General features: G+C 29.6%; 1 protein-coding gene and 1 non-coding gene across 2 annotated transcripts; both read left to right on the top strand.

The window, feature by feature from the left end:
* LOC123295908 lies at positions 1–2271 on the top strand. Its single transcript, XM_044877370.1, has one exon. It carries the CDS (start codon positions 34–36, stop codon positions 2269–2271), a length of 2238 nt encoding a protein of 745 aa, XP_044733305.1. The 5' UTR covers positions 1–33.
* A 2750-nt stretch (positions 2272–5021) lies between these two features.
* On the top strand, positions 5022–5093 carry Trnae-uuc. The gene has a single exon. It is a non-coding gene; the product is annotated as a tRNA-Glu (tRNA).
* The last annotated feature ends 9455 nt before the right edge of the window (positions 5094–14548 follow it).

The raw sequence follows: 14548 nt of genomic DNA, 5'->3' as shown, positions 1-14548 counted from the left end.
TGATTTTTTTTTGCAATTAAAAACTTCGTCAAAATGTATTTTAAAAATTTAAGTGTTTTAACGACATTGTTAATATTATTGTCAGTTACAAGTGCCGATGTAAACGAAACTTCATCAGATAATGACATTATAAAAGATCCACCAAAAGTGGTATTAAACAAATTTTTTGCGCCAAAAAAATTAGATGTAATAAAAAGTGAACAAAGTGACAAAGAAAATAATACTAAAATTGAAGAAATTGACCAAGAATTAGATCCAATAGATGAAGCTGATGTTGACGCAAATACAAGAGTAAAAAAGTCCAATTATTGTGTACAAATTCAACCAAGTGATCCATATGAAAAACCATTTTTAATATGTCGTCCATATAAACTTGTACCTGTTAATCATCAATCAACAAATTATAATCAACAAGATGTAAGCGAATCAATTATTATTCCATCTTCATCCGGGTCTTCCTATTCTCAAAAGCCAGCTGTACCTCAGCAAATTGCAGTTGCCGTAGACAATTCGTATGGATCTTCAGGAAGTTATGGTTCTTCATCATATTCGAAACCATCTAGTTATGGTGCATCTAGTCAAAATAGCGTTCATTCTCAATCATATGCTTCATCGAAACCAAGTGAAGTGATTATAATTTCAAATCCTGAATCCGCATCATATGCTGGTCAAAGCTCTGGAGCGTCATATTCTAGCCAAAGTTCTGGATCTGCTCCTGCTAGTCAGAATTACGGATCTACTGCTCCAGCTTCATCGTATGGAAGTGCTAGTGCGTATACCGAATCAAAACCAAGCGAATATGTTGTGATACCATCTCACAAACCAACATCTTCATATAGTCAAACAAAACCAAGTCAAATCGTAATAATACCATCGTCTTCTCATGGATCTTCTTATGGCCAATCAAAACCCAGTCATTACAATACTGCATCTCATGCATCATCGTATGCAAGTTCATCAAATCATGGGTACAATTATGTACATAAAAAACCGAACGTTGTTTCATATTATCGTGCCGTAATCGATGAAAATGAACTTACCGACGAAACCGATGGACCATCCGATTTAACTGACATTATAATTCCAGTTGAATTACCAGATGATGAAGATGTGAATGCTAGATCTGCTTCTTCTGAATCTTATGAGCATGGGTATGAACAACCGGGCACTACCATATTTGACTGGCAATTAAATAAAAAAGCGTATGATAACTATGGTTTACCTGTAATAACTAAAACCTTAAAAAAAACTAAACCAGTTAATCTACTCAAAGCTTTAATAAAACTGAAAAAGGGTAAATTAATAAAGCCATACAAAGCATATGGAAGTGGTTATGGAAGTGGTTCAAGTTATGGCGGTGGTTCAAGTTATGGAAGTGGTTCAAGTTATGGAGGTGGTTCAAGTTATGGAGGTGGTTCAAGTTATGGAAGTGATTCAAGCTATGGAGGTGGTTCAAGTTATGGAGGTGGTTCAAGTCATGCCAGTGGTTCAAGTTATGGGGGTGGTTCAAGTTATGGAGGCGTCTCAAGTTATGGAAGTGGTAACAGTGCAGCGGGCCATCAACATGGTGTATTAATTACTTGCAAGCCAACCATAGTAAATGTACCCACTGTACCTGAAGCAAGTTACGCAAATAGTTACGAAATTGAATCACAACCGCAAATACAACATTATCAAGCGGTACATCATATTCCACAAATCAAATACGTGCATGCGGTTCCAGAAACTCAATATACAGCCGAAATACCACTTTTGGTGAAAAAGCATCCAGTTTATCATCAACAATCAACGTCCTATTATCAACCTGCATCATATGGTTCCGCTTCATATGGAAGTTCTAGACCAATTGTAGATCATCAATACACTTCTTCTGATTATGGAAGTTATCGTGCAAATTCTAATAATAATGCTAACACTGCTACAAAACAAAGGTCAAAAGAAGAAATAACTTTTGCAAAAATGGCTAATGCTGAAATGAACGCTATGAAAAATATTGAAGATGACACAACTAACATCCAAAAATTAATGGCAATGAAAACCGATGGACAAAATCAACAAATAGTACAACTTCAACAAAATCAACAAGTACTTCAACTTCCACAAAATCAACAGCAACAGCAATCAATACTACAGTCAACACCTGCAATAACTGGACAAGACAACAAATTATCATCAACAATGACTGTCCCAGAAGTTAATCGAAATATGAACACACAAAATTTTCAGCAACAAACTGATCAAATAATGAAAGCTAGCCAATCCCAAAACTAATTAAAACATAATTTTTTTTACAAAAAATAAAATTTTTTTATAATTTTTATAAATAAAATTTTTTATTCAATTATAATTATCCTCTTTTATTTTATTCAGCTAATTTTTATATTTCAGAATTAATAAATAAGCTTAAAATTGTATTTTTCATTTGGATTGTTTAGAAAGCTTCTCGACGATATATGAAGTCATTACAGATAAAGTTTCTCTAACCAAAAATTAAAACAAAAGATTTTTAGATTAGAGTTATGCTATAAGTTGGTGAAAAGTAGATTATGCCACCCACAATTTTTATGGATACGAAATGATATCTTATTGGTAATTCTTATTCTCGAATTTAGGTACTTTTGATTTGAAAATTATAAAATTGCTCCATTTATAAAATACAACAATTTTACATTTATCCAACGTCTAATATGAAGGTATGGGGAAACTAAGTATGTACACCATTCACATGGAAAATTTTATAAAAAAATTCTAACCTGGTGGAAATGATTGCACCCATTGATGTGCAGTGTTTTTTAAATTTATCGATGACGTTATTTAGTCCATTCATTAGTGTGAATTTTGAAATATTTCACTGATAATTTTGAAACGTATTTTGCCAAAATCCAAAAATAATCGTCATGGTAATAATTCAAATTTTTATAAAAAAATTTGATAGTTAGAGAGATGTACATATGATTTACTGATGGTCATGGTAACCGTCTGCTGAGCCTTAAATATGATACTAGGTAATGTTCCAAGTAGCCCTGTAAGGTTCCTCGAATTTCTATGTGTTATATTCCCCCCCAGGGAGAGATTTGAAAAACTGTCACTAAGTTATATGGTTCTGTAAAATGTCTGTTTGTTTGATTATTCATTAGATGTGATCCTGAACAGTCATCCTGCAAAGTTTGAGCTCAACAAGTCGTCCCATTCCCGAATTATGCCAAAAAAACCGAAAATGTCGTTATACGCGGTCAAAAAATTTGAAGTGATAATTCTGGAAACTGTAAAACTTGTTTGGTTGTGTTGAGGATGTCAAAAGAATCAGGAAAATATGTCTGGTAGAAAAGCAAGTGGTCAGGGCTTTTTTTGGCAGCACTTTGAAAAACACGAATTATTCCCTGGGGGGGAATATGACACATAGAAATTCGAGGAACCTTACAGGGCGACTTGGAACATTATCTTCTATCATATTTAAGGCTCAGCAGACGGTTACCATGACCCATCAGTAAATCATATGTACATCTCTCCAACTATGATTAGTGCGCGCTAATGTTTGAAAACAAACACTCATTGACATTACATTACAACACACTTCATAAAAAAAGAATTAATGGAATCACGTAACTGCCATAATGTCTACATAAATTAGACTTGAGTCTCCCATATTACCATAAAAGGTGTTGCTGTAGTATGCGATATGATGTATTATCTAATTTTTTTTTATCGTAAGTATTGGGGTATTTTTCAAGGACACTATTTGCTGTGACTTAAAAGATAGTCTTTAATCTTAATGCAAAAATGACACTCTAACATAGTTTTTCTACGTATTGGTATAATTATTTCTTGAACATCCTATGCTCTGTAATAATAATAGAATTTCAAGAAATGTTTCACAATGCTTGGCTGTATCATGACCTTAGATTCTTGAGACACTACGAAATTTTAATCGACAGATGACTTTTTTGATATCCCCACACCACAAAATCATTTCTAGATATGTCATTATTTGCCAGTCGTTTGAAAAACAAATAAGAGTAGAAATGTGTTTCAGTTAGTACTATAAAGTCAATGGTTTGAATCAGTTCCCAATTTTAAAATTACGTTTAGTGAAGCACATACGGGCGTATCTGCCATGATAAAAATTTCGGATTAGATTTATTTGCTGCATATTCCCGTTCAAAAATTTGATCCAATTTAAACCAATTTTATTTTTAACAACTGTCGAATGTCAACTTTTTGAATCAAGTGAAGTTCTTTTTGGGTCATTTTACGTCATAAAGAGCTCTTCTGAATTTTTGAATTTTTTTTCTCAAGAGATTTCTCCCTCCTACCTTAGATCATAATCAGGGTATAGGTGTTCACGATTGCATTAATTTTTCAACGATTTTCTCCTGTTAAAATACAATTAATCAATTCAAATAAACTAAACTTTTGTCGCTTTCTTAATAATACTTTAAAATGACGAGAAAAAAAGGTTTTTTTATTTAAATTATCACCCTATTTACTTAAAATACACACCAATCGAAATTACACTGTATTTTCAAGATAACGTTATTACTATTACTATCTATTTTAAAAAAAAAAAGTTTTAAGTTCACACCCATTTTCAGAAAATTATTGATATTTTACCTGGAATTATATTAACGCAAGGTGAGGTCATTTCGATATTTCAAAATATCAATTCATTTTTATGTATAAATACTTATTTGTAGAATATCGATTGTTTACACTACAATTAAAAATTATTGATGATATTTTTTGTTAATTGTTGAGCATTATAATCGAAGATTAGATAACAAAAAAATATAAGGGTAAATTAAACAATATTTTCATAAATTAGTTGAATTAAACGAGCGTTTTTGATCAGAGTGTGTAATCAAAAATCATGTAAGTAAAATAAATAAATATTAAGGTATAATAGTTATTTAGAGTTAAATATTTTATAACCATTGCTAATATTTTTAGTAAAATTAATTACATTAATTTATAAAATACTACTATGTCTTATAAATACAACTTAAATGTTAACTTTGTATAGATCCGATATGGTCTAGTGGCTAGGATACCTGGCTTTCACCCAGGAGGCTCGGGTTCGATTCCCGGTATCGGAATTATCTTTTTTTTATGTATTTACGTATTACATTTACTCTTTGTTTTATTATAATCATCAATACAAAAATTGTTGGTTGCATCTTTGAAACCTCTCGGAGGCGCGCCTAGTACTCTTTTGGGAGGGAATTTAATCAGTTTTTCACAAATTACAAAAAAACTATGCATCAAATAAAAAAAGGCTCAACTAAAAGTTCTAACTGATTTAATTGTGCACATTTTTGTAAATTCAATCAAATGAAAAGTTCATCTTGTAAACCATTACAAAATATGTATAAGTTATTGCTTTTCGAAAGTATTTTCTAGATTTTTTTTTTGTTTTTCTTTAATGTTTCACAAGACCTCTAGTTGAAGTTACCAGCCAATTTTCAACTCCCCTTCTTTTATAGTTTTGGAAAATAAACACTAAAGTTTTGAACTTATTTGCGCTCTAACGGGCAAACAGCGATGCTTGCAAAAAAATATTTTATTAAGTTATAAGGAATAACTTTTACGTTTAAACTTTTATTCTATCTCTATCGGTTTACAAGATGAATCTTTTTCCATTGAATTTGTAAAGCTAGAAAGTCGAAAAACAACAAAAATGTGCACAATTAAATCATGTAGAACTTTTAGTTGAACTTTTTTTTATTTAATTTGAAAATACTGACTAAAACTCCCAACTACACCCCAAAAAAGGGAGTTAGGTTCGCCCCTGAGAGGTCGACTTTTTGGAACAATCGAATAGAAGTTTTTACAATCTAATAAAAAACTATGGAAAATTTAAAAGATGGCAACAATTTTTTTCTTTACTATACCATAATATTTTGTTTAATATTATTGTGCTAATAAGTATAAAATTTTTAAATATCCGTTATTTGTTTAAGATATCTAACCTTAAAATGAAGACGTTTGCAATATTTTGTATAATTATGACGGTGTTTGTTATGTTGGCTAAATGTGCACCTGTATTTCAACAACAACAACAACAAGATGACGTGGAAATTCCAAAAGTTTTAGCTAATCTTGAAGATGATGATACAATTGAACTTAATAAACGTCCAGTATACACTAATTTATTTATGTGGTTACCAGCATTAACACCATGTGAAGATGGATATCGCCCAGATGAACATGGAATATGCCGTGAAATTTGGGATAGCGAAGAATAATATATTTTTAATCTATTTATTTATCTTTTATTTATTTATAAGTTTATTTATTTTAAAACAATGATGTAGTTTTTACTTTTAAACTGTTAAGCTTTTTAGAGTATAGTAATAAAATTTTGATTTATAGTGTATTTTGATTATTTGCATTCTTTAATAAAGTTTTGACACAACGAAATATTTCAGAGTAGAAATACAAGAGGTTTGTTCCCATAAATTGATGATAAACTTAATTTTAATGTAGGTTTTTTGTCCTATAAAAGAATCAACCTATAAAATTCTAGGAAAATAGCATTTTCGTGTTGCGAGTTAAGTTACTTAAACCGATTTCAAAATTTGAACTTTAAAATCATTCAGCTTCCAAACGAAACAACTTAGTACTACGACAAGTTTAGCTAAATCGATTTATTTGACAGATCTAATAAAATAAGTAGTAAAATTCCCAATAACCAAAAATAATATGAATAATTGAATAAACAATCAAATTTTCTAAGATAATCAAATAAACAGTAAAATTTACTGATTTTCACGAAGAAAAAGGAAAATTAACCTATTCTTTTAGTAGTAGGTCAAACAAGTGGAGTTGTATTAGGTAGAGTTCTATCAAAACTAAGTGGCACTGAACAAGAGAGAGTATAGATACGAGTGCACATACATATACATCATACACTCTCTCTTGCTCAGTGCCACTTTGGTTTGATAGAACTCTATATCTGGTTTAGCTTTTAGAGAGAATGAAATGTTTCAGTTAATGTTACCATTAATTTGCTTTTTGTTTTATACAATCATGCTTATTGGCACCTCCATACTCCCTATGATGCTGTTTCTTAGAGTAATCCCAATATAAAATGGGTGGGAGTGCTCCAAGGTATACTGATGCGTGATCCATGGTACATTATGGTTTGTAGAATGGATCACAATTTAATAAAATATAAATATTATATTTATCGATAGCTGTTTAATATTAAAATTCTCAAAATAATGCTCAATTTGTATGAATAATATTTGTTATATGTTAACTGTGATCGAAGATACAACAATCTCCTATACGCTGTGCAATACGTATAATACCTGTCGGCATAATTAAATTCATCAAAAAATTATATTATCAATGGATTAGTATTTTGAGAATATTTTAAAGATTATCTTTATCTGACAGCAATAAAATACAAAATTGTGATTTTTTTAAAATTTAACAAAATAAACCACATAAAATATTCACGTTTATTGCAATTTCACATTTGCACTATATCCCAAAGTTGTGTTTTTTATTTTTTGTCAAAAACTAAACGGCTGAATTTAGCCAAATACAGATAGATTGAATGAAGACACTTATTGTGATTGTATGAAAGTTGATACTCACAAAAAATACTGTCCATCCACAAATATTCTTTATTTGAACTTTGGGCTACAAGGCAGAAGTGAAAAAATGAAGTTCCTAAAACACTAGGTATAAGCGTCCATGGTTAACGAACTCATTTAAAGAAGTCCCTACAAAACCATTTCACTGTGATTTTTTAGTCAATGAGAATTAACCAATTGTGAATCCGTGTAAAAGAAAAATCTATTGAGTACCTAGTTAAGCAAGAGTCCAGGGAAAGGTGTTTTAAGCGTGATAATTACTATTAACTATATTTGATCAGCCATTTCAAGATCATCGAGTTCCTATCGCACTAATTTAAAAACTAAGGAAGTTTGAAAGGTATTACATTATTAATTATTTTTCAAAAAATGCTCATAAAAAGTTTATATATTTTCCAGATTCAAGCTTGATAGTATCATTAAATATATTTACTTTTATCGTCTCTTTTTTTAAACATACGGAAATTTTCGTTGGCTTTCGTTTTATTTATATATTTTTTTACTAGCGTTTGTAAAACTAAGTAATTTTACTCGTATTTAAATATTTGCATGTAAAATTAGCAATCATTATTATTAGAAAACCTTTAACAATTTATCTAACTACAATATAATTCACAAAATGAGTGAAGAAAATAAGGTGGAAAAATCGGATGTTTGTCAAGAAACTGGTAACACAGATAAAACAACTACAGAAAAAACTGTAACAGAAGTTACCAAACCCAAACGTACTAAACGTGCAGTAATTGATGTACCATCAAAATGTGCAGCAGGGCAGCGTGCCGATGAAAATGGACAGTGTCATGTTGTATTTTTTGATGACGACAACACAGATGAATAATTAATTAATCTGTAAGTATATTAATTTTTGGCTTTATCATCGATCGTACTTAATTGGAGATAATAATTCGACGAGAATTTAGAATATCGAAAAATTTAGTAAAATCTGACGGCGGGTAAGCTAGTTGCTAAATATTAAATAAAATTAGTCCGAGGAGGGTGCCAGATTATTGGACGTAACGACGGTGCTGGATTATTGAGATTGTACTGTATTTTTATTTACAAAACCTGATGATTATAAGAAAAATGCCCTGAGTTTAGTTTGTGATAAGAAAATATTAATAAAAAAAACTATGAATTAATCTCAGTTTTACCTATTGAGCTTCTTCCTTAAGCGAGCTATTGTAGCCTAATAAGTTTTGTGCGATTTTATTTTTCTGGATAATAATATTTCTTTGTAATTAGATATTTATTTTATTGCTATTGTAATTAGATATTTATTTCCAAAAACACTCTTCGTACTATACAAATAATTTGAATTTTGAGACGACACTGTTCAGATAATAAAAAAAACTGATACGAAAAACCATTAAGTACAATCAATATTAATGGAAATTTTATCAATTAATTATTAATTAAATCGAAAATAAATTTTATCAATAAAATTTATTTTCTATGAAAATAATAATCAGTATCTATTTGTATTTGAAAAGTCTATTATTGGAAATACGTACAGCTATAAAATAGCCCCTCGCACAGTAACACTTAAATGTCATTAACGGGTGTAAAGCAGTTGCATTATCCATGGATTGTACTATCCATCCATGGAACATATTGTACTTTTAAACTTTTTTTTTACAAGAACCAATGGAGCTATGTAGCTTATTTACAAAAACTAACTTATTACGTCTAGAGCACGCTATAAAAATTTCAGCTTGATATCTCTTTCGTTTTTGAGTTATCACGGACGGTCATACGGACAGGCGAATGGCCAAATAGAAATAGACTACTTAGGTGATTTTATGAATATACGTACACCAAACTTTTGTTTGTAACATTAATATTTTTAAGCGTTACAAACTTGGGACTAAAATTAGTATACCTTGATATAAATTTCATATCTACAGAACAGAGTATAAAAAAGCAAATATTCTTCAATTTTAACGTAAGGCAACTTGTATTACGTATATGTGAGTGTTTGTCAAATAATTGAAAAACTTTTATACATGTTTAGCACATCCGCAATACAAGTTACCTATTTGTTAATAACAAATAGAAACAGTTGCACTAACGCATGGTTCATGAATGTTATTTGACACCCAAGAAACAAAATCGACCAGGTTTTAGCAAAAAGGAGCGGTTTAGTATTTTTATTCTTTTTAATCTGTTACATCTTTGACTGTACTAGTACCTACAAATTTTTGTATGTTGAAATATTATGAAATTGATAATAAATAAATAAGATTCCCACGTTCATACTTAATGATAGTTCATCAAGTAAATTTGTTACAGGATGCTCATTGAACTTGAAACTTGGTAGAGACTCGAAAAAAATGGTTTTACAAGAAAAAACTTGTATACACAAATTGTAATGTTGAAATAAACGAAATGAAATTAATGAAAAACAAACCATGAAATTAATAATGGGTACGTTTGGCAGAAAAAAGCGCTTGAGAGCGCTTACTAGCGCTGAAAAACAAACTATACAGTTTTCGGCCAGGACATGTTTGCTAACTTTATTTACTTTTTTTATATAGCTATTTTTGCCAACTATAATTTACAATATTCGAATATGTAATAAATTTCCAATAAAGTACTTATCTGTCAAAAATATTTTTGGGTTATTGTATTATTTTTGTGAACATAGTTTTGGCAATATAGCTATTTACTATTTGACATGACAGCGCTTACCGCTTAACAATCGCCATTTTGCTTACAAGCGCTTCCCAGCGCTTTTTTCTGCTAAACGCGCCCAATCTTGACTTACAAGGTCATCAGAAACAAAGACTTTAAATTAAAAGTCAACAAAGCTAGCAACATTTTTTCCTAGCCGATTCAGGGTACTATATTATTTAATAAATTAAAATTTCCTAAAACTTAAGCTAAGATAATATCAAAATTAAGCACAATAATCCGCTCCATATCCTTTATATAATATTACGACAAAAAGATATGACTATCCCAATTTTATTGCAATAGTAGAAAAAAAAAACAAATGGCAATTTTTTATTGATTAGCTTTACTATACTTTTTGCAATTTTAATTCGGATTTTAATTGTGAGACAATAAGTTTATTTCCAGGAATTGATATATTTATATTGATTACGCAGTAATAAAATCAATTAATTTTGATAACAATATTTATTAATGATAATTCAAATAAATAAACAAATAAAAGTGAAAATAAATAAAAGCTAATTTTAACTGGGCTACGTCTAAAATTGTAGTACCTACACATATAGGTGAAGCTTTGCATCTGCAAAATTTATACATCCTTCTGATAATAAACTCTAGGTAAATGATCTTTTCTACGCAGAGTACTATAATAACTCTGCCTAAAAGCCTAAAATTGCTTCGGGGTGAGGGTGATGGACTACCAAATGCATAGGAGCCCTGGGTCTCTAAGTTCAGGCCTGTAAGTGCAGTCATTAGCGTCATACTATAATACAAAGGTATTTACAAGTAAAATATTTTTATAATTATAGTTTTATCAATTATAATACAATGCTATTTTATTTTAAAAGTTAATACACAATTTTTCTGGAAATTCGCAAAAACATTGACTACCTAATTATATACGTAATTTATTTTTTTTCGATATATTAATATTTAAACAGCTGATTTGAAAAAAGAGTGAATCAATATTTTAATTTTGTTTCATTTTTATAGTTTATTTTTTTGGTGTTGTGCTAGGTGAAATATTCTTGTCGAAAAGATAGCAGGCATAAAATTGTGATAATGTTGCCCTGAACAAAATTGTTTAAAGGCCCTAGATCCGCTGTGAAGCAAATTTTACACCAATATTAGTTTATTATGCTACATTTACTGCCGCCATAATTTAAAAGGCCCTAACTACAACCATTTCCCAAATGCTCTTTTTCCAAATCTGCCAAAAAATACACCTATTTCTAATAGTATTAAGCTCAAAATTCGATACAGTGATGAGCTATGCTGAAATTTATTTTGGTCCAAATTTATTCTTTTTTCTAATAAATTTATCGGTTCAGTTTGGAGAGAGCTTCAAAGAAAAAACGGCATTTGTCGACTATATTCTAAATTTTGTAAATTTAACCCTCTTTTTGTGTCGGGGGTTAATCAAACGGATGTAAACGAGAGATTTATTATCAAATAAAAAACCACAAAAACCGATTGAAAAAAAATGTTAAAATTTATAAAATAAAAAAATTTGCATATACTTATTACCCGACTGTGAAGAGTGGTTATATATAAATTTCTTTTTTATACTTCGTATCGTCAAAACAGCTCAATGGATTTCGACATTTAAGGTATCGTTATATTCGCCATAAAAAGCTAAGTGTCCTTAGATAGGTGTTTGAACAAACAAACAAAAAATTGGCGCAAAATAGTTTATAAAAAAAATTAAATAACTTATATGTTTAAATTTAGTATAATAAGAGGGTTTTTTTAGTGCCGAGACTCTAAAATAAAATAATAATGAAAATAATCAAGAACCCCCGACTATGTTAAATATAATCTAAAAACAAAGAAAGAAGTCCAGTAGTTTACATAGAATCTTTAACAATAGGAGCCCATTATTGGAGAGATTAAAATCCCTATATAAACTACTGCACTTATTTGTTTCTTTTCAGATTTTATTCAACACAGTCGGGTTTTTTTTTTTTTTTTATCAATTTTATCTGATATTACATTTCCTCCTTAACGAGAAAGAAACCTTATTAAAATTCCAGAAAAAAAATTAGATTAATTTTGCTAATGTAATTTCTTAAGTATTTTGATAAAGTGTTCCGAATTAAAATTATCGATATCTAATAATATACCTATTTATTAATTAAGTATTTATTAATTTATTGATATTTATCTATTTAATAGTATCTACTAAATGTAACACCTGCTTTAATATAAATATATTCAGCCATATCTAAAACATTTTTATTATTACACGGGATATACTTTTAAATACATCATTTTTGTTATCAATTAAATTGAAAAACATGAATTTGTTTAATGGTGCAATATTTTTAATATTTTGTGTGACCAGTGTTGTTTACTGTGATCTAAATACAAAAGATAAACAAGAAATTCAAAACTTGGTAAAATTATTATTTAAACAATATGTTAATGAAGCAAGATTTCAAATAGTTCCATTCAGTGTAATTGATGTACCCAACAAATGTCCTCCGGGTTTTTCGGCTGATGAAAACGGTAATTGTCAAGAAATATGGGATTCATTGAGTTTAAAATCGAAAGTTTTTACTGTGCAAAATATTTCAACAGACAGTGTAATTGACGTACCAAATAAATGCCCACCTGGTTTCAGTGCCGATGAACATGGTAACTGTCAAGAAATATGGGACTCAATTATAAACGAAAGTGGAAAGATTAATAACCCAGAGGGTGTTATTGAAGTACCTGATAAATGTCCACCTGGTTACAAACCAGATGAACATGGAGATTGTCAAGAAGAATGGGACTCAATTATAAAGGAAAGTGGGAAGATTAATAACCCAGAGGGTGTTATTGAAGTACCTGATAAATGTCCACCTGGTTACAAACCAGATGAACATGGAGATTGTCAAAAAGAATGGGATAGAAAACATTATGATAACATTTTATATAAAATACTTCATACTAACGGATACGGTTATAAAAATCAAAATGGAAGATCAATTAACCCAAATGGTGTCATTGAAGTGCCAGATAAATGTCCTCCGGGTTATAAACCGGATGAACATGGAGATTGTCAAGAAGAATGGGATTCAGTTTTTAATAAAAAACAAAATGAGATATCAAAAAATCCAAATAGTGTTATTGAAACACCTGATAAATGTGCTCCTGGTTTTAAACCGGATGAACATGGAGATTGCCAACAAGAGTGGAATAGAAAACACTACCATTAATAATTGTATACTTATAAATCGTTTTATGGAATCATTTTATGTAACATTTTTGAATATGAAAATAAATTTTACAATGGAAAAATATAATTTATCGATTAATTACTTAGTTTAATTATAAACTCATTTAAAAAATGTCATGTTTATTTTCTAATCAAGTAAACATTTTGATCTCCGTCAAATTACTCCTCACCCAAATCGGGGATTAAAATTATTTAAATGATATTGTTTCACATTTGACAAATGATTATTTATATTTTATTTTATTCCTCTTGTTTAGTATTATCCCGATAAAGAAGAATCCATATCCCGACAAAAGACATTCTGGTGTCTGTCTGCCTGTTCATTTCGTCTGGATTTTTTAACTTTATGACTCATCAGAATCCAAAAAAATTTAATTTTGTTCTGTCACATCCAAATTTTATCCAATTTTGATAAACCAAGTATGTAATCCTACTAAATTTGGGTCATAATTTTCAAATTTGTGCTCAAACTTAAAATAGCTCTAATAGGTTTCGAGAATGTGGAGTCATAGTCCTGGAATTAAGCACATAACTGATAGCTAGGGAAAAACTGGCATCGCAGCTGATAATAATGACCCAAAATTAGTGGGTTTCAAAAAAAATTCCAATAAGATCGGATCAAATTTGCCTGTATTATCAAAAAAATTGAATTTATTAACTTCATGACGTCATCAGAATCCAAAAAATTTAATTTTACTCTATCACATCCAAATTTTATCCAATTTTGATAAACTAAGTATATAATCTTACTTAATTTGGGTCATACTTTTCAAATTTGTGATCAAAATTATTCTAGTTCTAATAGGTTTCAAAACGGTGGAGTCCTGATCACGAAATGAAGCACATAAATGATAGCTGGTGAAAAACTGACATCGCAGCTGAAAAAAATAACCCTAAATTAGTGGGTTTCAAAAAAAATTCCAATAAAATATGATCAAATTTGCCTGTGTTATAAAAAAACAATACATATCTGATTTTTAATCCCCTAGATCTGTGTTCCTATCTGTGGAATCGTAGGTAGCTTCTAAACGGATGAACTATTTTTAATTTT

The sequence above is a fragment of the Chrysoperla carnea genome, chromosome 3 (genome assembly GCF_905475395.1).
Source record: "Chrysoperla carnea chromosome 3, inChrCarn1.1, whole genome shotgun sequence".
Classification (NCBI taxonomy): domain Eukaryota; kingdom Metazoa; phylum Arthropoda; class Insecta; order Neuroptera; family Chrysopidae; genus Chrysoperla; species Chrysoperla carnea.
Note: the sequence above shows the minus strand (reverse complement) of the source record. Positions and strands in the feature narration are given on the sequence as shown.

Coding starts and splice junctions, on each gene's coding strand:
- LOC123295908 (XM_044877370.1), top strand. CDS start 34: ATGTATTTTAAAAATTTAAGTGTTTTAACGACATTGTTAATATTATTG.